Genomic DNA, 27,555 nt, shown 5'->3' with positions numbered 1-27,555 from the left:
ATTAAAAGGGGAGGGAAGTCAGCAACTGAGTTTCTCTCTCTGTAAGAAAGCAGGTAGAGGTTAAGTGAGGGCCTTGTTCACTAGCAAGCAGCAGCATGGCAAACCCATTCCTTCCCTGTTTGCACAAGGCCAAGTATACTGTTAGCACAAATACATTTATATGTGCAGCTGTTGGCTTCATTTCCTGTGGGCTGGCATCTCCCCCCCACAGCCCCAGCATAGTGTAGCTAATCACCGAGATCTTCAAATGGCTTCCGAGAGCTATGCCAGCAGGGCCTATGTGCCTGCTGGGCCTCTCCTGAGAGGGAAGTTTCACCCTAAGGAAGCAGTTTTAACACCCTGATTTTCTTTAAGTCCAGGGGAGGAAGTTTTCCCATGATTTTCCTTCATAAGGGAGCAGTTGGACAAGAATTTGAGTACTGAGACTTGATGGGGGGGAAGCTTTTACTTACATCTTTGTCATTTGTGTCCATCTATTAGAAGACAGCGCTGACCTGGATAGCATTGAGGCGGTGGCTAATGAAGTGCTGAACATGGAGATGCCAAGCACTCCCCAGCAGCTGCAAGCCCTGACAGAAGATATTCGTGAGCGTATAGAAAGCCTTTCTGATGTTGAGGTCATTCTGCAGCAGAGCGCTGGAGACATTGCCAGAGCAGAAATGCTACTGGAGGAAGCTAAAAAAGCAAGGTATGCAACGCTGTTCTGTATGAGCTGTTTTCCATCATCAAGAGCTTGACTGAGACTTTAATTTCATTGTATCAGAAAATGCAGAATTTAAACTCACCCCAATGCAGATTCTCATTCCTTCACTAAGGGGCAAAAATGGCCCTTTGCAGTGTATGACTAGTTCTTTTTCCAGTTCCAGGTAAAAGCATTGTTAGCGTTAACATAGTCTTGCTCCACAGCAAAGGTGCAACAGATGTTAAGGTCACTGCAGACATGGTGAAAGCAGCACTGGAAGAAGCTGAAAAAGCTCAAAATGCAGCTGAAAAAGCCATCAAACAAGCTGACGAAGATATTAAAGGAACTCAAGACCTGCTGACCTCAGTGAGTTCTTCATGAGTATTTCTTAAGATCTAGAAACAGCACGAAGTCTGATATTTAGAAACTGATATAAGTATCTAGGGAAGGCTCTTTGGTACTGCAAATCAAAGACTGCACTTAAAATTAATCTAAACCATTCTTGCCTTCACATAAACTTTTGAGTTAGTATGACAGATGCTAGGGAACCATTTGCTCTTTAAAAAAAAAAAAAAAAAGGGCTTTTCTCATCCCATATCCTGCACCACTGAAGTTAATGAGCAGGACCATAGCCCTCTAACACAGCAGGTGTGCCAAGATCACTGGAAAGTCGTACCTGTCACCACATTGGCAGTGTGTTGGCATAGCCATGCTATCAGTGTCGTCTACCACTGCAGCATGAGACTAAAATAAATGAATGCTGGATTAAAGTGGTAATTGCTATAGTCTTGTTAGATAATGTATTTTCAGACTTCATCTCATAGCCCTCATGAGACCATAGTGCTATCTATACCCGTGAAGCTTGGCCAGCGTAGAAGATACGCAGCTTCACAAGTCCGTTATTACATGGAGTCAAATGTCAAACTTCAGTTTTGCCTGTGGATTAGGTAACTCTTGCACATGTAATACAATCAGGTATTTTTTAACCATGTTCCTTAATGCTTTTGCAGCCCCATACGTACCCCATCTTCAAGCAGTGGGCTCTTTCACCTTGACTGCAATTGGCCACTTATAAAAAACCAGTGTTTTAGTTTTGTTACATCAGATCTATGGACACGAACTAATTAGCTGATCAGGGCTTATCCAGAAAGCTTAACTATTATATTCAGTGTCTTTTGAAAATGTAACTGTTGTCCCTCTTTCTTAGATTGAATCTGAAAATGCAGCATCTGAAGAAACACTGAACAATGCTACCTTACGTCTGTTTGAGCTAGAGAAGAGTGTTGAAGACCTTAAGCAAAAGGCTGCCACAAATTCAGAGAACGTGGACAATATAGAAGAAAAAATTATTACTGCAAAACAAAATGCGGAAGAAGTTAAAAAGGTGAGAAGCTCAGGAAAGATGCTAAGGGAAAGCCAAAAAAACCTCTCACCCCAGGTTTGGCTAAAGGAACATTAGTGAATACATGTGAATCCATTTCATTTATTGGTCAAGTACCAGGGACAAAAAAACCCACCAAAAATATTTAATACACTTACCAAAGATAGCTGCTTTTTACTTACTTTGGTACCAGATAGAGAGAGAAAGTAGTATTGGGAAGTTTTCAGGTTCTAAAATAGCCGCAGGAAACCTGTCATGCTGTCATACTGGCAGCCTTTCATAGATTGGTTTCTGTCCCTCAGCTTTACTATCTGCCACAGGAGAACTGGTAACTTTTTTCCTCTTCCATAGAGTATTTATGGTTCTATGACAATGATAGGTTCAGGACAAACAACCCAGAATTTGGCATATACAGAATCAAACGACAAGAAAAAATCATTAGCTCAATATAAAACCAGAGTAATTTCTAAATATCAGAGATGCAAAATTTGCTCTGTGACCATATAGCGTCGCTCCCAATGTCTGCGACACACCTTCGTAATAGCAAAAGAATGCTCATTAACAAAACAATTGACAAATCTGCCAAAGGAAGTTTCATTGCTCCAATCTGTTGTCTACAGTAAGCCCATCAAGTCTCCAGAGAGGCATTTGTTGCCAGGAGAGATGTATTATCCATCAAATCAATTATTTCCAAACACTAAGTAGTATTTCAGGTGGCTGTCAAGTAAACACAAGAGACTTCCAGTACTGCTACAGCTTCTTAACTTGTTTATTGGTTGAATTCAGTTGGGTCATAGAACTTCTTAATCTTAACCTTGCAGAGAAAAGCACAGCTGAGAAACCAACCTCATGACTTCTCCAGCACCTTCACCTACGCAAACTAGGCAGCTGTTCTCATTACTGAGAGGCTAACAAGGGTATTCCTCCCCAAATGCAAACATTCAACCAGAAGCAGTGCCAGTTCCTTACCATATGCAGCTTTCCAGCTGTACTAGGGGCCATGGCTCCCATTAGTTACAGTATTGTGTAACTGAATCCCATAAATCCTTGCCAAGTGTTGGTATTAAAGCCGTAAAACAGCCACAGATCTGCAAAAGGGCAACTGATGAGTCTCCACCCCAGCTCTTAAGAGTCCTGAATATTCAGTAGGAAATACCCCAACACTGTTTCTGCTTTTGTTAACTGAGCTAGCAGTGTAGTCTCTCCTTACACCCGGATTAGTAAAGATAGAGGGAGGAAATGCAAACTCCCACTGCATTGTCTTTTGAATGAGCTCCATCTTGTGCTTGAATCTGGAACAGGTCCTCAATACTGAGCTGAACGACAAGTATAAAACAGTGGAAGATCTCATTGCCAAGAAGACAGAAGAGTCAGCTGATGCTAGGAGGAAAGCCGGCATGTTGCAAGATGAAGCTAAAGCCTTGTTGGCTCAAGCAAACAGCAAACTCCAGCTGCTCAAAGGTAAGGCTGTTCTGAGGAGGTAAGTCATCATCTTAGAGTATGGAGCAATGTCATGCTGTTAAACCGACTATTCATCAACAGTAAGGGGGGGGGGGGGGGGGGAAGGAAGTTAATCCTTTGTTACTGAGGTTTAATCTGCTTTCCTTATTCTTATGGATACAACATAGTCTTCTGAATCAAAGATTTCTATAAAAAAGCTGAAATTTACAGTGAGACACAAACTTCTGTTATGGCACCTATCACTGCTCCAAGAACCACTACAGGGAAGCTACCATGCTTAGGACGAGGACTAACCCATTCAAAAGCAAGACTCCCATATCTTTAAACAATACTACCCCCGCCCTACCCTGGAAAGATATTAAAACAAAAGGTAATCAGGATACATCAGTTCCAGTTTACAGATTAATTTAACATTTCCCATTGCCAATTAAAGTTGATTGAAACAGGAGGGGGCAATCCACCCATAACTACCAGGGAGGGAGCTAAGTTTTCCTTCTGTTTTTGCCAGGCCAGGAACTCATTCTTCCCCCTAGCTGCTCCTGCACAGTTACAAAGACTCACTGAATAGTCTTAACCATAACAAGCCAAAACATTTCACTGTTCTGTAAAAGCCACCATACAGCAAAGAATGACACTTATTTTCAACATGAATCAAAGTATACTTTTGGATTTCCACTTACGGAAAATTACTCCTTGTTGCTTTATGTCCCAGTGTTAAGGAAACAAAAAGGTGCCATTCCAGACCTTTTTTTTCCTAATCAGATTCCCTTCCTCAGTAAAAATAAATTTGAGTAGTAGTTTATCCGTAATGATAATGATTTACATTTTACTGCATTAAAACACCCTTAATTAAGCTGTTTTTCCCCTTCCTTTGTTGACAGACTTGGAAAATACATATGAAAACAATCAAAAAGTTCTGGAAGATAAAGCCAAGCAGTTGGTGGAGCTGGAAGAGACAGTTCGCTCCCTCTTACAGACAATCAGCCAGAAGGTTGCTGTTTATAGCACTTGCTTATAAATGGGAGCAGGAAATGCTTGTGTTCAGGATGGATTTTACAAGTATTACGCTAGTTCTTTTTGACATTACACTAAGACCTGATAAAGTGAACAGGTTTTATATTGACTTTCAAGTCACAGAACCAAAGACAAGTAACTTTTTGATGTTGAAAATAAACAGTACTTTTGTATCACTGTACCTACCTAGTATGAATCATTAAGTTCCTTCCTATTTTCAGTAGCTGAAATGGTGCATCAATTAATCCTTTAGCAAGTCTTGTTTTTAAACTGGTTAGAGATCTAATAAAATCTTGGCTCCAACTATGTAATTCTAAATAAGGGTTCCAATTACTATGAAATATAGGATGGTCACTCAGAACAAAATTACAAGTGAATGAAGAAATACCATCCTTGTGTGGCTAAGCTAGCATTTGCACCACAGTAACTCAAAAAGGATTATTTACCCTCTGCATGATACCCATTTAGGCTTAACACTAGTTTCACATCACTGATTATGCAACACTTGATATGCAAAGTGGAAATGGAAGTCAGCACTGAAGGGGTCAATGTGGTTTACATTTTAAGCACCAAATTTGTGTGATAAACCAAGCTTGGAAGATCAAACCTCTCTGGAAAAGGAACTACAAAAGTTCACAGGGCACTTAATGTGAATCAGTTAAGGAGCTGTACACAGACTTGCTCCCTAAGAACAGCTTGCACTTAAAACACAAATAAGGCTTTTTTCAAAGTGCAAAAATAACATCCAGTTCACCATACTTAAGCTCAAAGAGTTATCTGTAGAACAGTGCACCTTCAGACAATTGTACAGTACTGCACAAATGCATTTACAGCATTCATCAGCTACACAAATTAGCATCCAAAACTGCAACGTGCATTTACACATCCTGACTGCTAACTGACCTGAGGAATGCATCTGCATATATACTTTGATCAGCACCTTACCTAACCTTGACTAACATCATCAAAAGTCAGTCAGGACAACTATGGCAGAATATATCACCACCTAAGCAAACTGAAGAGCAGTATGTTTAAATAAATAATTACCCCTAAGCTCCGTACGTTACAAATGCTAGAGCAAAATATCCATCACAGAATTGATTACCATACCAGCATCATACACCAGTTCACTGCCAGTATACTTAGCAGCTGTTACAAATAGAATTTGCAAACTTTGCAACATTCAGACTTAACTGCCATCAGATCATTGACAGGTGGCTCAGTAGCTCATCTTATTTTTATCCTTACAAACACTCTTCATACACTTAACTAGAACAGGAATGACAGTGAGAAGTAACAATACAGTAACAATTTTAAGGCCTTGAATTTTATTTTCAAGTGTCCAGCAAACTATAGTCTCCAGTATGATTTTAGTAGTATTCTTGATTAAAGTTTCCCTGACTTTCCAAACTTCATTTAACATGAACAAAATGAGAGATGAGAATTTGTAACTGATGAACCTCAAGGCTGAACTGCAGTAAGGGAGGTGGAGGGGGTACACACAGAGCTGTTTCTGAAAAAGCAGGGCTTCTAGGAAGAACTTGCAAAGCACAAGATTAACACTTAATAGCATTTACCTGCAGCAGGTAGAAGTGATTCTGAAATGCCAAGATCTATTGGAAGAATCAAGTTTTTTTTCCCTCACTGTTGTCTCACCTTTGCTTTCCCTTCAGCAACTTCCTACTAACACCCAAAAGCAGATCCACATTAATTCACTGAACCCAGCATATCCATGAACTGGATTATCTCATATCCTGGTGATAAGCTTAATAAGCTGTCATGATTTAACCCCATCTACACTTAAAACGGGAGTTAAAAAAACCAAACCAAAATGCAGAACAGTATCACTGGTGTTTGTTGATTAACTGATATCTTAATAAAATGGTAACGGCATATATTTCCATCACTCAGTATGGATAATGGATCAATACTTGAATAAGAAGCTCTAAAGAAAGGTAGAAAGGTATAACCATCTCATCTACACACAAAACCAAGTAGCTTTTGCACCATTTTCTGAATGTACATTTCTCATCTATCATGTCATTGGCATAATGAAAAAGGACATGCACAGTACCAGCAGATATTAAGGTTTTCTTCAAGGCAGAAGAGCCTAACAAAAAAACCCAAACAACCACACACACACACCAAAAAAAAAGGCACCCTGCAAAACAAAACTTAAAATGAGCTACTGGAATTGGGCACATTCCATATACATGTTAGGGATCTTCCAAAGATGCCATTTGTTTGTGACTTTCTTCACATATTCGACAACCTAGACACTAAAAGAAGTAACAGGGCCCATCAGCAAACAAAACCCAAGAAGACCCTCCAGCCACATTAAATATTTATTAAGCTCTCTTGCTACAAAAGGAGACAGAAAGAGAGCACAAAATAGAAAACAGGAGAAGAAAGTATGTCTCAATTGTGTGGAGAGCTGACACTGCAGCCCTTGTGTGGAAGGTGCAGAAAAACCCTCATGTCATAGCACTTAACAGCAAGCACTGCTTCACTACCCAGTTCTAGCGTTTCAAGTTTAAGAGCGTTGGACAATGGAAGCTTTAAAAACAAAAAAGATTAAGTAGCAGTAAGATTAATTTTTCTTCAATCTTTCATTTCTCCATCAGCACTCGATTTTTCCCCTGATGAGTTTTCAATATGAAAACATGGCGTGTGGAGAATCACACACACACAGTAATTTTCTCTTTAAAAAGTCAATATAGTTTTAATTAACTATACAAGCCCCTCTTCTCCCAACGTCCTAACACTACTAGGTCAAAACAAGTTTTGGTACTTGTATGCAAGAAGTAGGTTAAATACTAAAGTTAATCCTTTCAGAAAGAAACACATTTTTGTGCGGAAGTGACAGTGGCATTTTAAGTGCCAGCGGCATTGTAAGTACCAGCATTCAACTGGTTTAGTCTATCACTACTTCAAATAAGAAAACAGCAGGTATGCTGGACACTTATTCAGAGTTTTGACCAGCACACCTGATAATCCCATGCAGCAGCGAAATGTTTGGTTTTGAAAAAGAGAAGAATTCTGTCAGGCTGTTTTTCTGCAACATTCATCATGTAAATAAACATGTAATTTTAAGTATTTAATTTACAGAGACTGGATAATTCCACTTGTTCCAAACTCTACTTGTTTAAACATTTGATGTTTAAAATGAAGAGATTCACTTAATTCAGTCCTAAAATCCTCAGACAGCCTTCCATAAGGGCCCACAGTCCATCTTCCAGGATGTCCTATACATGTACAAAGATCTGCTCTTTCATTTTAGAAGTTGATAGCTTTGCCAAAAGATGCTGCTAGGTTTGCTTCCCTGAAGGCTTCTGACACTGTCTGTAGAGAGCAAACACAAAAAGGTACAAGTCATTAACAGTTACAAGTAATTATAGCATGTCTGTGTAACTCTGGTGTTCAACAGCCTGTTTAGAAAAAAAACTTACTGGATGGGCATGGCAAACTCTGGCTACATCTTCACATGATGCTCCATATTCCATAGCAAGGGCAGCTTCGTTAACCATTTCGCCAGCACCCTGTAATTTAATGGTATTTGTAATTAGCACAAATCTTTATGCAGTTGTCTAGGTTCTCCTGAATGACTAACAGCTTGTAAATAAGCATCTTTTGCTAAAAAGAAAAGTTGTATTATAACTAGCGCTTCAGCTGTGTTCTAATATAAGTCGTAAGTACTTAATCTATTTGGTGACTGTGCTCAAGCCTAGTATAAATCTAAACATAATTCTTAGTGAGAGTATTTGTCCTGTCATTACAGGGAGTTGTGCAAAATCCGGGCATTTTCCCACAACAAGATACCAGTCAGATAATATCCACATTCTCAAAGCTACACTGTACATTATCACTGCTGAAACCTCCCCAAATCTTCCTTCCTTTTTTACAAGCACCACTTCTCCTAACTTGATGACTACTTTGCAACTGTGTAACACTAATAAAAGACCCTTACAAGGCTAAGACAGCAGCACAATTTACAATACTTACCGCGCCTAGAATGTGAGCACCCAACAACCTGTCTGTTGATTTTTGACTAAGTATTTTCACCATGCCATCTGTGTCAGCATTTGTCTTTGCTCTACTGTTCGCAGCAAATGGAAATTTTCCGATTTTGTATTCTATACCCTACAAAACAGGTATGTGTTACTGAGTTAATGACCAACAAGAACAATGTAACCATACAGACAATTTGGTAAGTACAAGAACAGAAGCAACACAAAAATAAAAAACACATAAGAGAGACAGCAATCACCAAAAGGGGTATAAAGGGGTATTAAAAAAAAGATTAATTAGCAAATGAAGAATATTAACTTCACAGAATAGAAGTCATTAAATAGAAGTCATTAAAGAGACCCATTAAAGACAGTGGTGTGCAGGAGGGAATCATTCAATCATACACTCTAAGCAATAAATTCAGATGCAGAAATTCTCCTGGAAAAAGTAGCTAGATAAACTGCTAGACGATGAAACCATGCCCAAGATGCAAAAACAGTTTTGTCTGAGAAGAAAACAAACAGTACCTCTTCTTTCAGCTGTTCTTCTGATTTGCCAACCCAGGCCACTTCAGGGTGAGTGTATATCACAGAGGGTACGCAGTTATAGTCGATGTGAACTGCTCCCCCAGCCATCCCTTCTACACAAAGAATGCCTTCATCCTCAGCTTTGTGGGCCAGCATAGGTCCAGCAACTACATCACCAATAGCATAGATGCTATCAGACCAATGAAACAGAATAAGACACTGTTTAAAAACATCCTAGCACACCTAGGCTACCTTATATAATAGCCAGTTTGAAACATTGCTGAAGACTCTAATCAAAACAGATTAAAATACTAAATTTCAAAAGAAAAAGTATAAGAGAGCAGTTTCGACAGAATGACCACCCTTCAAGAAGTACTAGTGACATGAAATATACACAGTGACTTTTAAATTACAAAACTTCAAAGGTTGACTAAAAATCATTAGTTCCTGAAATAAACCGAAATCTTGAGTTCTCCTTTCAGAAAAGAAAGCTATATTCTGCAATTAAAAACAAAAAAAGTGCTTTAGTAGGTTAAGCTTTTAAAAATAAGAGTTCTGCTTAAAAAAAAAAAATAAAAAATACTTAGTCTTACTTACTTTGGAATTTTGGTTTGGAATCTGTTATTGACTGGGATTCTCCCCCTCTTATCAAGTTCAATTCCAATATCCTCAAGACCTAGATTTTTTGTAAAAGGACGCCTACCGATGCAAACTAGGAGCACATCACAAGTTATTACTTCTGCCTTGCCACCAGCAGCAGCTTCAACACTAGAGAAAAAGAAGTAGGAAAAATGCTAAGCTGTAAACTTTCAGCATTGTATTTCTCTGACTAGTAACTAATGTGATCCAGATGGTGACCTACTGGCTGGATCTGGCATCCAGAACACTTGCACACAGCCTACCCCACGCTTCTTCCTTGCAAGAGTTGAGGAATAGAAGAGGGAAGAAGGGACAGTAACTCTTACTACATTTGTTAACAACGCTTAGATACAGAAATTCAGGGTATATATATCCACTAGCAAGTAGCATGACCTGATGGGATCAAATCTGTACAGCAAAATAATTAGTGCTGAGTACTCAACATCCAAACGACATATATTTTGGGGTGGGGTAGGGCCATGTATTCTGAGCAAGCTTTCTTCTGGCCCAAGAACCAAACACCTGTTAGCAGCTGCCCTGCATCAGGTGCATCCCTCAAGGGCAACTTTGTGTTTAATCGCACCCAGAACAAGTTCAGTTCACGTGCTCTGGGAGTGCAAGAACCAAAGCATGCTAAGTGAGGGTAAGTAGGAAGTGTGTTTCAAAAGCATATTCCTGAACCAAAATGAAACCCTAAATTGTAGAAACAGACTACATGAGAGATCCAACCAGCATCAGCATGGTACGTAAAGAAGCCCAAATCTAGGACCTTTACAATGGTGGAGGACAGACTATCCCGAGGTATGGTGATACAGCAAATACAAGTCACCATATTAAGATTCCAGTGAAAACACATTTAAGCTTACTTTTGTTAAGTAACATTAAGCATTTTCTTAAAACTCAAGCTACAGTTTCTGCATAGAGAATACGTTAACAAGAAAGAGAACCGAAGTAGCGTATACATATGGACTTTTACAAAACAAATTTGCTTTATGTGTTTCTATACTAGCTCTTCATCTGTAAGTCTTCAAAGGGCTTGAGTGTGGCCATTAAAAGACACTCTGGGGTAGTTTCATTTATTTCTGCTCAAAAGCAATAAAATCTCTGCCGCGCTTATTTTGAGACAAGAGGAGGTATGGACAAAATAACCCCTTCAGTAAGGAGCCAAGAATTAATGGCTTGAAAATGACTGTATGAACAACCATGGTATTTATGTTAATTATACCAGAAGATTATACCAGATCTTCCATGAAAAGAATGATTTAGAGTTCTGGTTTTATTACTGATCTCACTATAACAGCACTGGTTTTATACTAGCACACCTTCAACTCAAGTCAATGGAACCTCTCCTGTATAAGCAATCTAGGACTCAATAAACCCAAAATTATGAGCTCTGTAAGTTACAATACAGGATAAAAATTAAATTTCACTAAAGAATTACATTTCATCCTAAATCCATTTTTTCCTGTTTAAAAAATAATATCAGATTGCATTTTTAACTAGGTTTGATGGATTGGGAGGAAGAATATATATGGCATTCCTCTAGTTTTATATTAAACACTTACGCTACATCAATTTTTCCATCTGGTTTCTTGGTAGCACCAGTAACTTTGGTGTTCAGTTTAAACTTAAGTCCCTGTTTCTGAAGAATACGTTGGAAGTTTTTAGAGATCTCCATGTCAATTCCCATTCCACCAACATGGCCCATGAACTCAACAGCTGTCACATCTGCACCGAGGCGCTGCCAAACTGAACCCTGCAGTCACAACAATATAGGTAAAAGGAGTTTTTGAAAAGTAAACTTCAGATTTCTTTACTCTATATTTACCACAGACTGTAAACTTTTCAAAAGCAGGACAACATGTAACAGCAAAGTGATCAGTTTTTACAGATGTTACAGTGTAAAATAAAGCAAGTCCAACTTTCCCCAGCTTTTCCACAAAAAATGGATTTATCACTACTTGTTTGCATACCCAAAACTTCAATGATTGAATTCACAGAATTAAGCTTTTAAAGAAATAGCTAACAAAATAATTAAGTATAAATTAGGTATGTTTTAGGTTGTAGGTATAGAAAAATTCAAAATCAAAGAATCTAAATGTAGCTCAGAAAACCCAAAGGAAATTGCTTGTGGTGTTCTAATACCACTACAAACTAAATCAAAAAAATACCACATTAGGAAATTTTATGCAATAAAATGGAACCACTGCTGCTTCTGTATGTATTTATAACCATAACCGCTATCATCAGCTTCACCAACAAAACCCATATACACCCTATTTACCTGCAGTTACCCACATCCATCCAACACAATATTTCACTTCACTTACTCTTTCCCTGCTTAATGGTCAGCAGACTAAGCAACCACTAGGCAGATGTTTACATTTTCAAGCAGTTCTAAGACCAACAAATATACATTCTTTTTGAACCACGTAGGTCTGAGGCAAAAGGACTCAGACAAAGATGAACTAACAAAGTCTCCGCTCCATTGGTTGTTAGATAGAACATGTACAATCCTATCACATAAAAATTTCTTGGGATTAACTGCTACACACAAAAATTTATACTGGCTTAAAATGAACTTCCCTTAAAAAAGGAAGTTCTCTCATCTATATATAGAGCAGGTATAAACCTCAGCGAAAGTTAAACACCCCCCACCCCCCCCCCCCCCCAAAAAAACCCAACTGTATGTGAGGCCCTATATGTTCCCCTCTCATTTCTCTGCTTAGCTAACCAGCTGCAGGAGTACTGATCCTACAAACATTTATCCCAGCTTTTCTGGTAGAAAAGGGAGCTAGCAGACTATGAAGTCTGAACAGTTTCATTACAACTCACTCAACCAAACATCTGTCAAATCACAGCAACACAATCAAATGTAACACAAAAAATAACACCATGTTCCTTTATAAATTAAAGACCAAGTGGTTTAAATATCCTCTCACCAGTTCCACACCAATGACTCCTGCACCAATGACAACCATCTTTTCAGGAACTTTTTTCAGTGACAGCGCACCAGTGGATGACACGATATTATCTTCATCAATCTAATGACAACGAAATCCACAAAGGGAGGTTTACAGTCTCTTTTATACATTACGTATAAAGCACTTCACAGAAGGTGAAGTGCAGTCAGATGCAAAAAGTTATTACACATTAATTTACATGGATATAACACATTGAAAAAAAGTACCATTAAGATTTCAAATACATACAGTAATTCCAGGGAAGGGAGCAACTTCTGAGCCTGTGGCTATAAGTACGTTCTTTGTATTGATAACTTGTGTGCTGCCATCTTCTTTGGTTGCAGTGACTTGGTTTTTGCCAGTTATTTTTCCAAACCCAGATACATGCACAACCTTTAGTAATCAGAACACAGTAAATTCAGATTCAAATTACTTACATAAGTTATGCTACATTTAATCTGAATCTCACTAGTGCTTTAGAGAAGCTGCTAACACATACCTTTGCATCACCATCTGGTACAAATAAAGTAATTGTATACTAGCCTTTTAAGTAGATTAAGAATGAAGGAACTTTCATTTAAAAATTTCCAAGAAGAGAAGCATGCAAATTCTGACTCAGCAAGGGCAGTCACTTGAATTAATTTATATGGCAAGAATATGCAAATGTAAAAAGCAAGAAATTCAGATCAGAAAAAATCATGGATATGCCTCAGTATATAATCCAAACTAACCTTGTTTTGTTTAAATAAATGAGCAATTCCACCTGTTAAGGCCTTCACTGCACCACTCTTCTGTTCCATCATCTTCTCTAGATTCAAACGGATTCCTGTAACTAAGGTTAAAAAACCTTCTATCAAGCACTGCAGTGTTTTTTTAAAGGAGCTAACCTAAACACAATTAACAGCTCTGATTCAGTAAGATGTGTTGAATGGCCCTACTAAAGGTTACATTCAACAACTGCTATGTTAAAAAGCAGTATTACACTTCTCAAATATAATTTATCTATCCAGGATTCAGGGTTCAAGGAGCAGACGCATCCCTAACCCTCCAACTGACAGATAAAGGGTATTATTTAAGTCTAAAAAGTTTTCTGACCAGAAAACTCTAGTAGTCAGATCTGAATAATTAAATTTGCTTGTTGATGGAAACCATTTATGTTAACAGGCACTGACAAGTTGCTCTTCACACTCACTTTCAATTCCTCTATTAGCGAAATCTTTTCCATGGGCCAAGTGATACAGATGTGAGTTGTTCAGCAAGGCCTAAAATACACACACAGAAATGTGAACTGGGACATACATTCACGATTGAATTAATTATTATATTATCAGGAAAAAAAATAATCTGATGTTATTTGCAAAACATTCTCATTACTAAGAAAAAGTCTGACGTACGTATTTAAAAAGGTGTATTTCAAACACAGAAATTGTACACAGTAGCTCTTACTGAAGTGTTTTACAAAGTTACATATTTAACATAAAAATAAAAAATAGTTAAATTCACACCTATCCTTTTTGCTCATTTCACCAGAGAAATTGGGAATGACTCCATGAGGATTAAAAAAATAGGAACAGACTAAGTAGAGGAAAGAAAGATGATTCTGACTGACTCACAGGAGAATTTCCTTATTACCTAGACAAGAGATTACTTGTCAACAAAGAGAGGATACAGAAAAACTGGATGAGGAAAATCTATACTGAAGTCCCTGTTAAAATTTTAGCCCGTGTAGACATGTGAGTTAAATTTTGTAGCTGAGGAATTGTGCTAAAGTTACTACAACTGCATAGCTAGTTGAGCTGAAGCTAGATGGCTTAGAGCTTGCTCACGTCACTGACATTCAGAATTCAATATTAAAGTTAGAATAATTTTTATAACAATGTTTATAAATCAGCAGCTTGAAATGCAAAACCTCTAGAACTGTATTTTGATTAGAAACAGCAATATAGTTAGGGAGGGATCTTGGTAAGAAAAATTGTGTCTTTCACTATAGCCGTCCCAAACATGAGATTATCAGTATCTGATAATCTGCAAGTCTGCGCAGACTGAAAGCAGACACAGTAAAACATTCAAAGCACATTGAGATACCTGCCGTATATATACACGCTTGAGTAAAACTAATACTGTCAGAATAAGATAATTCCATTTTTATTAATAAGTCTTATCAACTCTCTTTAAAATTCATTTGCCCATTTCACATAACTGTCACAATCCTGAATCCGTAACATCCAACATTATTTAAGACACAGCCACCACCTAAGACTTCAGCAATTAAAAAAGAAAAAAATTCCATGCCCAGTGTATTATTTTGGGTGTCTTTTTGGAAAGGAATTTTCAAATAGTTTGTTATTGCCTCAGTGTATACAGCCTACGTATCCACTTTGTAAGATATTTATTGCCACTCAAAAAAAATTCTGGATAGCATCTGAGTTTAGCCATGGGTTCAGAAGGTGGGGTTTTTTGTTTGGTTTGGGGGTTTTGGGGGGGTTTTGTTTGTTTGGGTTTTTTTGTTTGGTTGGTTTTTTTTTTTAAGAGCTTCAAAGTGTAATAAAAAGACCTAACAAGAAAAGCTAAATAGATCCTAGCAGAGTTCCAAACTTTCAAAGTAACACTGTGTTAATCTACACCTCATTTTTTAGTTTTTCCTCAGTATATTAAGATATCCTGAACTTCATCAGAATTTATTAGTAAAATGTTTAGGAAAATTAGTATGTAATTAAAAAAAACTTTGTATTTATACTGTATTTTCTCCTACCATGCTAATGGAACCTCTCTGAGCAAACAGATTAGAAATAGCAATATAGTTAGGAGGGATCTTGGTAAGAAAATTATGTCTGTTACTATAACTGTTACAAACCTGGCATTACCAGTGTCTTCCTTTACCTGCTGGGTGCTAATGAGTCTGCCTAATTAGTCTAATCTAGTCTATCTAGCAATAGCACTGTTCTTACAAGGCCCTAGTTCTGAAATTACTTAAAACTGGACTCACAACACCAAATACTAGGTTCTTCCGAACTTCTTTCTCCTTTCTTTCAGAGTGCATGCCTTGTACTCCCCCTTTTCCCTCCCCACCTGCACTACTCCACACAAGGACTACCAGCCCCACTCTCAAGGCCATCTTTTGGGGCTGGCAAGAATACAATTTTAGCTTAGACTAGTATTCCAAGAGCTAATCAACTAGGCTTTTTCCACAGTCAATGGAGAGAGACAGCTATCTTCAGAGCATGGTGCATCCAACCAAAACCAGAGTTCATGATTTTTCAGGGGTGCCCCTTTCCCTCTAATTTAGATTTACTTTCTCTACCCCTAGTGACACAGTTCAGCATTCCTTTAACGTAAGAACATCATCTTGGACAAAACTAAAGGTTTATTTTGAACAAACCGATATGAGGTGATCAAGGACTTCACATGGCAGACTACAAGAGGTACAACCATCTGAAACAGTCAACACTGTAGTCAGTTACTGGTTACAACACAGACTGAACAGCTCAGAGTGAGAAGATACATCTGTATGCACCTCTGGTTTTCATTCTCTTCCTCTCTTTCTTTTGGGAAAGCCCACAAAACAGTTTGCAAACAAAACACTTCTGTTCAGCAAATAAAATTTTAACCCTTTGTGTTACTTATTTGGATCCTCAGCTTATCTGGATTGCAATTTCAATTTTTAAAGAAAGTACGTCAATCTTGGAAAAAGATTAAGGAGGAGTTTCTCAAGTGATACATATAATATCTGTTGTTTTTAATGAAGTTATGACAAACTATGTACACTTACCTTGGACGGAATACATCCCACATTCAAACACGTTCCACCTAAGGTTTCATTTTTTTCTACACAGACAGTCTGAGGAAGAAGCAGAGGAAAAAAGAACTTTTTAGCAATACTATGCCACCATTTCCTTACAGGGTATCTGACAAATTAGAATTGATGACGAAGACCAGACATTTACCTAATAACTCTTCCTCTACAAGTGTCTCATTAACTTCATTCCTAGATTTATTTTGTGGCTCAGATTTCCCCTCCCTCATTTTTTTCCTAACTTAAAAAACACAAAATGGCTCTTTGCAACCAAGTTCTCTACCAGAGGAGAGCCACATTCCCCACTGCACCATTTATACTTTCATACAAGTTTAAGTGCTGTTGTTCTGCTTCAAAAATCCACAAAGTTGCCTCAATTAAATACACCACTCAATTCTGTGAAAGATGTTGCCCTTACAATTAAAAAAAAAACAACCCTGCAAAAAGCAAAAAAGGTACATCATGCAAAAGATTCCTAAAAACAAGTAATCGCAAGCAAACAACAGACAAATGAACCAATAGATGTTCAAATTTCATGAAGTAATCTTTTCTTTAAAGAAAACAAAACAAAACCCCCAAACTACAAACATTTCCCTCTCTAAACACACTATCCTGCAAGACCCATTGCTATAAAGTTGTGCCAATATGTATAAAGAAAGAATAAAAATCAAGTAAAGCAGAGCCAAGCAAAAATAAGGTCAATACCAACAGGGATGGAAAATATTTCATCTCCTTCTCATCAACTTGCCAACATCAAAGTGTGCAAAGGGAAAAAAAACCAACAACTGACAAAACTTCAGGTAAACTTGTTTAGGTAAAAACAGATCACTTGGAGGGGAAGAGAGTATCGTAAACCTTTTTTATAGAAGCAAAAGAATTGGAATCTCCTTCTTCGCAAGGTGCACACATGTTCAAAATAATAGTTCCTTGGTTTATACTCTAAGAGCTCCAATCTGCTGATAGAAGTGACTACCCAGGGGAAAGCCTTTCATCATTTCTTTTAAATTGCTGCTTTTGTGCTAAAGTAGAGGTGATGGTAACATGAAGAGCAGGATTTACCATACCAAATCGCAGAAACACATTGAGACATGCTGATCCCCTATCTACCCTTCCTCCTGTTTTAAGCACATGAACGCATGAAAAATGATCCAAGGGCTTTAAAAGCTGCACTATGGATCAAACAGCACCAGACTGCTCCTACCTTTACCTCATAAGGAGGTTCTGCCTCATCCACTTTACATCAACTTCACCGACAAGGCCAAGCAAAGCTGTTGAAAAGCCAATGCCCAGAGAACACTGTTGACAATAACGTGAGATGCTGTGGTGGTAATACAAGGACTTAACGCTTGTGCTAGCACACGTAGCACTAAAATTGAAGGTTAAAGTTCAGTAGTTCAGTAGAGCACACTCAGGTTCTTCCATGAATGGTGTCACTATAAGATCCATCTTTTTGCCCGTCTCACAAAAACATCTCCTTACATTCCTCAAGGACAGCATAAACATTCTTCATGTTTATTCAGTGCTACAGGTGACACATGCAAACATGTCCAAATATTTCGCCCACTCCCACTAGCTGTAAAGCAGTATAACAAAGTTATTTTTTGCCATGATGAAAAACACAATCCAGGGCACTTTAACCTCTTTGTATATGGTATCCTATTGTTAATCACAGATATGAAGGACCTGAGCACAGTGTTGCTCCAAGAAAAGTGGGCATATAGCCACAAAAAATAGCTCTAGAATAAACAAACATGAACTTACATGGCAGAAGGCCTCAATCTCAATTAAAACCTGTAGCACTGAGCACTTTTTTTCTCAGGTACAAATAGCTCAGTAACAACATACATCTAAAAGCAAGAGTATTTATTAAGACAAAAAATTTCACAAATATAGATAAAGACAACTCAGTTATCTGCACTAGGTCACAGGCAGATGTAAAACTTCTTAATGGAATCTCATTTATATTTTGGTACAGTTAAACATTAGAAGGCTGAAAGATACCCAAAAAGACATCACTGAAACCCCGCTGTGGGAGTAATGAGCAATGAGGGACAACACTCAGAATTACAGAAAAGTTTAGGTTGAAGGGACCTCCTCTGGAGGCCATCTACTCAAACCTTCTGCACCAAACACAGTCAACATCAAAGATGTATCAGGTGGCTTAGGGCCTTGTACAGCCAAGTTCTGAAAATATCCAAGGGTGAAGACCACACGCTATCTGGGCCCCCATTCCAGTGTTTTACTGGAACTCCATTCATCAACAGGAGCTCCTGTCCTTACCAGGTGGTCTAATCAACTCATTTTTGTCATGAAGTCCAGATGTCATAATTCAGAAGCATTGGGACATATCAGCCAGCAGGAACATGCTCAAGACTGCTAGCACTGCCTTCTCAGATTTCAAAATAATTAAGAGAAAAATAATGCAGTGCCAAGAGAGTAAGTTGGTCTCATATTAAGGAGTGAGGGTAAAAAAATAACCTGCTGAAGTCACACTCTGTACTTTCTTAAGTTTAGAAAGTCTGAAATGCATTATGCACATATAACTCTCAAATACTCAATTAAATGACACGTCATTAGTACACATCAGATAAAAGTTGCCTCTTCAAAAGGCATTCAAAGACAACAGACAGAACAACAAAGATGAACATAAATAAATGTAAATTAGATACTACAGTATTTCTACAGATATTTTTGCCTCTAAAATTCTCACATGGCAATCAAATTCCTCTACTCACATTCAAAAACTACATCAGTTGAATATTATTTTTTCCTCTTTTGAGTTCCCTCAGTCTGTTCTTCAGGCCAGTTTTTCAGTGGCCTTTTTGTCACTGTCACAATTTTTTTTTCCCCCCTTTTCTTTGTTGGGAGGAAAATTCCTTCCTAGCATTCTTTTCTCACCTTCTCTTCACAAGAGTATAAGCCCATCTCAGTTATCACTTCCAATGAAAACCAAGCTGTCCTGAGCAGCTTTGTCAGTAGCCTAGCAGTGCTATAGACAGTAATACCTTCACATCTCCATTTCAACTTCTGTATAATCTGGGTAAGCAAGGTAAAGAAAGATTACCAACATGTCAACAGCATCTGGTGGCCCAAGATGTGACAGAAGAATTTCGGTTTTTCAGTATCACACAAACAATTTCCAAGTTCATCTGGATGAATATTCTGCTATCTGAGCGAGGTCTCATCTTACCTTAAATCCGAGCTGAGCTGCTTTGATAGCAGCAACATACCCTCCAGGACCAGAGCCAATAACTGTGACATCGGCATCAACTGAAACAGAGAACATTTGACTTATTTTTGTTTCAGCAATTAACATTTCACTGCAGGAATACCAGTTTATCATTTCTGAAATAATTCATGTTTCAAAATATTTTTTTTAAAAAGCAAAATGGCTATTAAAAATGATGCAACTTAATAAACTGGGTTTAGGTAAGTAAGTTACACCTCACTTCTGAGAGTAACTTTCTGGACAAAAGGAATGGTTGTGTGGAGGTATTCACTCTGCAATAAAAACAACCAGTCTTACATTTTACAGGGAAAATAATGTAAAATGAAATGAGGCAACTGAATTCTGTCTGACCCACCCATCCTGCTATAAATCCTTTAAGAACTTATCCCAAGATGTCTGGATAGTTTACTATAACATTTTTCCAACGTAGCTTCTATTGATGTTTAGTGCAAAAGATAAAAGCTTACTGAATGCCATAAAATCAGTAGTTTATAAAGGAGAAAATATGGCTGAAATAGACATCTATGCAACCTCTATCAGTTACGAATGCAGCAGAAGTTATGAACTTTGCACCTAATTCACATCTCATAACCACAACCTCCTTTGGAATATTAATTACCATCACTGCTTTTATGTTATATAAAGTTCAACTTCTATTTAGAGCTTTAGCTTGATATCAAATAGGACAAATAAGCCACTATTTTTCATCTAAATCTCCATGCTGACATGGATTCCCCTGTCACTTGGAAGACTGATTTCTGAGTTTGAAGCACTGCTTTGGTTTTTGAGGGTTTTTTGTGTTGTTTTTTTTGTCCAAAAAAATTCTTCACAATTAATTACCTTGATCAGCATAGGTCCTTTGTGACACTGCACAAATTCCCTGGAGACCATGATGAATTTGATCAAAACGGCTTCTCTAGAAAGAGAAAAAAACCCTTAGTTTTAGAAGTTGAAGTCTACCTTTGAAGAAAAATAAGCATTCAACCACACACAGACGAACACACAGTTACAGTCACCAGTTAACCAAAACAGGAACATGACTGAAGGGGACATGGAGCGCACTGACTGGAACAAGAGGTAGAAGTTGCTCTGCCGTTTACCTGCTCTGCAACCTCAGCTGATCATTACACCTGTTTTCACATCAGCCTCACCTAAGGCTGCCTCTAACCGCACAAACTTTCAACCTTTCACACGGGGCTCTCAAACCACTTAATGACATATATTAGACACCCACAGGAGTTTATGAGGAGTCTTGTTCCATAACCATCCCCTTTGGCCACTTCCTGTGAACAGGCAACATCTCAGAGGTGGTTCTGGAGGGTAAGATTTTTTAATTGTAATGGGACTGCATAGCACAGTTGCTACAGGCATCTCACGGGCCGATCACCCTGTAACTGCAGTAGAGGATGCTCCTGAAAGTATTTCTGAAGCCCTCAGTGCTTCCCAAAAGGCGGGAAGCGACGCTCCGACAGCTGGCGGTTTCCACAGCCACAAAGGTATCCGCCCTCACTCCCGACTCCGCCCGGCCGGCTCCCTCCGGCTGAAGCCTCCTGCGGGCCGGGGCACCCCTCCTCCGCTCTCGGGAGAGCCGACAGCCGACAAATTGCACGGCAGCCGGGACAAGACCCCGAGACCACTCCTCCTGGGGCAGCGTGACGCCCGCCCGAGGCCAGGCGACACCGCGGGCACCGCGTCACCTCAACCGAGCCGAGGCCGCGCTTGGCGAGGAGTTATTCCCCTTCCCTGCGAAGGGGGCGAAAGCAGAGAAGGGAGGGAAGCACAGCCAAGCCCCGCGCCCGCCAGCCGCCGCGCCCGCCCCAGGGCGCCTGCTCCGGCTCCGCCCGCCCTCACGCCCGCTCCCGGCGAGGGGTTGGGGGGGGCGTGAGGGAAGCCCAGGCCCGAGCGCCCGAGCTCCCAAGCGCTGCGCGGCGCGGCTCGGCTCCCCCCGCCTGGCCGCCCGCCCCGCGGCGGTGCCGTCCCCTGCCGGCGCCGTACCCGAGCGAGCGCGCAGGAGACGCGTCCCCAGCGCTGCATGTCCGCCGCTCTCGGCCTGCGCCCCTCAGTCGCCGCTCCAAGGACTCCGCGGACTCGCGCAGGCGCAATGGGCCGCGGAGGGAGAGGGAACGGCGGGTGGAGCGGGCGCCGACGCGCGACGAAGCCCTCTGGCGGAGACGGCCGCCCGGTACAGCGCTGAGAGTGGCGCTCGGGGGCGGGGTCTGAGGGGCCGGGGCGGGGACATGCAGATAAGTCTCTTAAAGCGGCAGGGCGCTCCCGGGGCCGATCCGCACAGCAGCTCGTAGCCTTACCTGGCACTCAAATGAATATTCAGGTCAAGTAAAGAAGCTCACAAACCCACATCTGATGAATCAAAATAAAATTTAGGAACAAACAGAGAAAGTAAAAGTATTTCATTTTTCAGAATGAAACCTCTTTCTTCTAAATGACAGTGAAAAGTACATAAATTCATTTTTTAAAATACTCAAAAATATAAAAGCTAAGATATTTCATTTTGGAAAGAATTTCAAGTGACTTGGAATAATTGCTTTCAATTTATTTAATCAGGAAAAAATTGAACGAGAATATTGATACATTTTTATAATTAACACAGCTTAATTTCATGGTATTTATATTAGTCCAGACTATTTGTTCTCTAGAAAAAAAGGTGCACACCCCCACAGTCCCCTGTTATTTGTACTTCAGCATATGAGTATTTGAAAATGTAAACCCTTCATTGCCTGTGGGGGAACAGCAACGGGCCGAGACCATTTTACTTCTATACTGAATTCCACCTGGTTTAGAAGATGTGCAATATTCTGTTCAATTTATGCTAAAAACATGTAAATGTGGTTTTAGGTAAGTAATATGCAACATAGTTCATAATATTGATTGCCCATCTTGCCCAAAAGTGAAAGTATTTTCTGTGAAAAAGAGCTCTGAAGCTTTCTAGACTTTCTAATTTCTTGCATAAAATCAAGATTTCCATCAGGTGGCAGTGTTCTGTTATTTCCCATGCAGAGAAGCACATCACTGAGCACAAATTTTGGAGATCCCTTAGAAGAGAGGCATAATATTCATAAAGGCCAGGCTTTCTGATTGGAGCAGACTTAAATTATTTAGAAGAACCACCTGGGAGAAGAGCAATTCACCCATTAATAAAATATAGTCAGATCTGTTGAAAGTGCATTAGCTAATGAAGGCACCGGCACCTAACAACAGTGTGTGAAAGCGCCTGGGTTCAAAATGAAAGGCCATATTCAGTGAGCAGAATTCCTCTTCTGCTTTTCTTCATAAGGATTTCTCTGATTGCACTTCCAGCAACACTGGAGACTGGATGTGCCTGATATTTTTACATTTAAATCCCTAACTCTTAGGCTGGCCAATGAGAAAGCATCCTGGAGTCCCTGATGCTTGGAGTGAAAGTATCATGGCCCCATCGTTTCCTCCCATCCTCACTAATGAGCAGGCCAAAGAGAATAAAAAGCAAAAATCCTCCAGCTGTATGTAACTGAAAGTACTCAGCCAACAGGTTTTAATTCCCCATGGCCTTTCTCCCAGCCCTGGTGCGCAGCAGGGTACTGGAGCCCTCCCCTCTGCACAGGCAGTGCTTGGCAGCGCATGAGTATTTCTGGGGAAATTAATTTTTTTTTTTAGACATAGATCTAAATGCCATGAGCATGTTGTTATTGCTAGCAGTGAACAAGACCATCTTCTGTGACAAGAAATGACCCGAGGCTCTGAAGGACATGCTTTGGGCACATCATGTCTCGCTGAGAGTGCAACATCTGGGTAGCAATTGCAAGAACAGGATGGAGCAGAGCAGAGGGCTGCCCATCCCCCTCTGAGGGGGAAGCCAAATCCCCAGCAGAGCTGCTGGAAAACCCCGTGGGGAAATCTCTGCAGAGAGGCAGCATCTCTTTGCACTCCCCCTGTCCCACCCAGAGGGCTCAGCTTGCAGGTTCCTGCTGCACCATGAACTTTTATCAAATTAGAGAAGATGCTGATGATTACCCTGGCCACCGAAGGGAAGGGGGCTTGTGTGGCAATTGCTTCAGGACCCATGAGTAGCGAGAGGGTGTAGGGGACCTGGAGAAATGCAGAGAGCATCAAAGCATGTCTTGGTGGATGGGGGAAGTGGGGAGGCAAAGGGGCACAGGGGAGCACAGGGCTAGACCCCTCCGTCCCATTCGCCGCAGGCCTGGCAGTCACTTCCGAACAGCCTTGCCCACTAATTGTGCATCACTTGAGGTCGTGGAGGCTGGGACTGCCTTTCTGAACTTTCCTGGGGACTTTGCTGGAATTTGGAGGTTGTTAAAATATTTTCTTGAGGTTTTACATCTCTGACTACTAAAGATCATAAAGATCAGATCCTCGGTGGATTGCCTTTAGGACCGTGGTGGTTGTAAACCACGATCACCTGAGTGCTTTTTGTTCTATTGCTCCTGGAATGATTCTACCTCACCTTTTTTTGGTTGTGGCACTCCTTTTGTGAATGCTGAGGTTACGGTACCTGGGTACACTCCTGCTTTTTATTGCATTCATTAGTACGCATGGAATGTCCCTTTGCAACAAAGCAGACTCCCAAGGATCCCAGGCTGCATTAGGCAAAGTATTGCCAGCAGGTGGAGGGAGGTGATCATTCCCCTCTGCTCAGCACTGGTGGGGCTACAGCTGGAGTGCTGGGCCCAGTTCTGGGCTCCCCAGTATGGGAGAGACATGGACATACTGGAGAGACTCCAGCGAAGGGTCATGGGAGGGATGATGAAGGGACTGGAGCATCTCTCCTGTGAGGGAAGGCTGAGGGAGCTTGGACTGTTCAGCCTGGAGAAGAGAAGGCTCAGGGGGATCTCATCAATGTGCATAAATACCTGAAGGTAGTGTCCAAAGAAGACGGAGCCAGGCTCTTCTCAGTGATGCCCAGTGACAGGACCAGAGGCAACAGGCACAAACTGAAACACAGGAGGTTCCCTCTCAACATCAGGAAACACTTTTGCCCTGTGAGGGTGACTGAGCACTGGCACAGGTTGCTCAGGGAGGTTGTGGAGTCTCCATCCTTGGAGATACTCAAAAGCTGTCTGGACATGGTCCTGGGCAACCAGCTCTAGGTGACCCTGCTTGAGCAGGGGGGTGGACAAGATGACCTCCAGAGATCCCTTCCAACCTCAACCATTCTGTGATTCTGTGTCAGGAAAATAAACTGCCTCATGAAGTCTTCTGGTTAGCTGCCCTGAGAACAAGAGTCAGCTCTGACTTGGAGCTAGAGGAGGAAAGCTGCAGGGACATACTGAAGTCAACAGAGGGCAACATGACTGCATAGACTAATGGAGATCTGCAAGGATGTTTTTGAAAGTACACATAAAAACCTAAAGCATTATATTTCTTTGAAATACTGAATATTTTCTTGCATTACAAATAGCATTTTTACACATATGCCTATGCACACACGCTTATTTGTATATATCAATATTATCAAATTGTCAATCCAGACAGAATATTACACTGGCTCTGACTTGGGAAAACAGAACTGAAAGACCTACCACACTGCATCCAAGATTGGATGGTGGCCATCACTGTTTTGTACCATGCAAAGCCATATTTCACAAAAGACTTTTTCAGATGATTCCTCCTATCTTTGGTAAATCCTTTTGGTAAACTCCTCTCTGGTGAGAGTGAGCACCATGGCAGGGTAAGGTATAGCCAGAAAGAGACAGGGGTGGCATTTTGTTCTGCACCCTTGTCCAAAGCAGGGTACGGCACTGCTTTGCAAACTGCTCAGCTTACTGCTCTGCTTACAAAAGCTTCCTATCACCCAGGCATTAAAGCAAGATGAGCAGAGAAGTGGAGAGAAAGCTACAGCAAGTCCATGACCTCTTTGAGGTTCTGCACCAATATGTGGGCAATATGGGATAAATAGGAAGGAGGAAGGCAAGTGGGACAGGGACAGATGCAAAACAGCAGCATACCTCAGATTCACCAAAGAGGCAGGACAAGTGTCTCGAAAGTATATCAGGAGTCCTGGTATGCACTCTGTTCTGCAGGTATTTTACAAAGATCTGTGGCTCCCGAACACTTGCAGGAGAGTTAAGAGGTTGGGACATTCCTTTGCTAGCTGGAGCTCTGAAGGAGCACACGTAGGCAAGCAGGGGGTCAGGGAGGCTGAAACGTTGCATTTTCAAGCCAAAGGGAAGTTAGACAGGAGTCCCAGACCCTACAAAGGGCATCAGAGCTGAATCTGGTGGCAGGACCCATTTGGGTTCTCCCACACCACATGGTGACGACAGAAAAGGGCATCGGTCCAAGCTGTAACTATGACATACCTAAGGCCTTGTCACATACCATGGTTAAACACCCAGTACCCTGCCCTCAAGTTGGCTTGTGAGTGAGGTGCAATACAGCTGCCTCACATGAGGGAGTGACTCTTCTTTGCATTTAAATGTTAGGCACCTAGTGAAGCCACCCTCCTAAAGCAAGTACCTAAATTCCCTGGGTGGTCAGCAGGTGCCTTTGAAAATAAGCTCCCAGGAGATCCTGTCTGCCTATCTCATATACATGCACCAAGGCCAACACAATCTTCCTTGCGACCTTCAAGGATTCCTGCCTCTGCTTTTATTATACAGGGACAGTGAGCAATCAAGGCAGGACTTGTCTCTACCTCACTGCAGCTGTCCAAGTCAGATATCTGGTTTAGCAGGTCTAATAGAAAGCTAGTCTTCTGGGCTCCTATAGGAGACACAGAAAGACTGGCAAATTGAGAGGATTATTCATGCTGTCCCAAGGTGGGTGTCAAGGATTGCCCTCCCACGGCTGACTGTAGCGCTGACATCTGCTGAACAGAGAGGGGACCCAGGTGACCTATGTTAAACATCTAACTTTGAGATAGTCAAAGCTGGTGGGAAAAAAGCTCACCCCATTTACGAAGGAGGGCCTCCATAGGCATGGAGACCTTGGGTGCTTGTTGGGCACCTTGGGCAGTTCAACTGGGTCCTGCCCTGGGCATCCTGGGGAGACAACTGCGCTGCTGCCTCTCAAAGGAGGCAGAGGTGAATCTTCCTTTAGTCATCAGTTTGCATGACTTTATCAAGTCTGTGCTGCAGAAAGAAAGTGGGAGCTCTATGTCTGATGTCCTTCCCTCCAATTTCCTTCCATCTGACTTCCTCCTGGGTATTAATTGTTTTGCAATAGCAGTGAGTGGCTTTGCATATCCGTAACTTGGTGTACCTTGTAAAATTCTGTCCCCTGCACATTACTCAATTCTGAAAACTTGTGACCTTCTAGTTAGAGAGGAGATTACGGATGAGGCCAATGTGGCATATGAAAGCCTGGTTTGAACATGGGAAAAAGTCTGCGTTATTTCTAGTAGGTTATGCAAAAGAAAACAATGATTCACTGCAGGATAAAATTGTGCAGTGCCCATAATTCAAAGTCTTTGCAATGAGAATTAGAATAGGATTATGTATTACTGATGATGTTCTTTTCCTGTGCTCAATTTGTCATTGCCCATTTGAATTTCTTAAACATTTATACCAGAGCTGATCATAAAGTGGCAGTTAATTTTCACATTTTAAAAAAACCCACCCACTTTCATTTGTTTTAAGCTTCCAGTTAAATTTTCAGGTTTTTAATAAAAATCAAAACCAATACTACAAATATTTTGTATTTCTTAAACACCTGTAAAATTCATTGGTTCTGTTGTTGTTGGAAAACATGTAAATCTAAACTGAGGTGGAAAGTTTCCGCACAAGTTTTCATGTTAACTAAAATCTCTCTTTTGTCCCAAAACAAGGCCATTAAAAATGCAGTGACTATGCAATATTTCATTTTCTTTGATTCCAAAAGCTCTGGCAGACAAGGTAATTAAAAT

At 40.5% G+C, this 27,555-nt stretch overlaps 2 protein-coding genes across 2 annotated transcripts in view; one reads left to right on the top strand and one right to left on the bottom strand.

Moving 5' to 3' along the window:
• Window positions 1–4,719, top strand: part of LAMB1 (laminin subunit beta 1) — a 44,941-nt gene extending 40,222 nt beyond the window's left edge. The window contains exons 29-33 of the mRNA XM_076328792.1: window positions 481–688; window positions 907–1,048; window positions 1,890–2,066; window positions 3,365–3,524; window positions 4,406–4,719. Of these exons, the coding sequence (XP_076184907.1) occupies window positions 481–688; window positions 907–1,048; window positions 1,890–2,066; window positions 3,365–3,524; window positions 4,406–4,542 (824 nt within the window). The 3' untranslated portion in view covers window positions 4,543–4,719. The remainder of the gene's footprint in view (window positions 1–480; window positions 689–906; window positions 1,049–1,889; window positions 2,067–3,364; window positions 3,525–4,405) is intronic.
• Window positions 4,720–5,843: 1,124 nt separating this feature from the next.
• DLD (dihydrolipoamide dehydrogenase) lies at window positions 5,844–21,816 on the bottom strand. Its single transcript, XM_076328812.1, has 14 exons — window positions 21,693–21,816; window positions 20,538–20,613; window positions 19,659–19,738; window positions 16,445–16,513; window positions 13,868–13,937; window positions 13,407–13,507; window positions 12,925–13,068; window positions 12,655–12,756; window positions 11,278–11,468; window positions 9,671–9,841; window positions 9,074–9,263; window positions 8,541–8,678; window positions 7,988–8,077; window positions 5,844–7,880 (listed from the first exon to the last, which is right to left on the bottom strand). Exons 1-14 carry the CDS (start codon window positions 21,729–21,731, stop codon window positions 7,815–7,817), a joined length of 1,527 nt encoding a protein of 508 aa, XP_076184927.1. The 5' UTR covers window positions 21,732–21,816; the 3' UTR covers window positions 5,844–7,814.
• Between the last annotated feature and the right edge of the window lie 5,739 nt (window positions 21,817–27,555).

This window comes from Aptenodytes patagonicus, chromosome 1 (assembly GCF_965638725.1).
Source record: "Aptenodytes patagonicus chromosome 1, bAptPat1.pri.cur, whole genome shotgun sequence".
NCBI lineage: Eukaryota > Metazoa > Chordata > Aves > Sphenisciformes > Spheniscidae > Aptenodytes > Aptenodytes patagonicus.
Note: the sequence above shows the minus strand (reverse complement) of the source record. Positions and strands in the feature narration are given on the sequence as shown.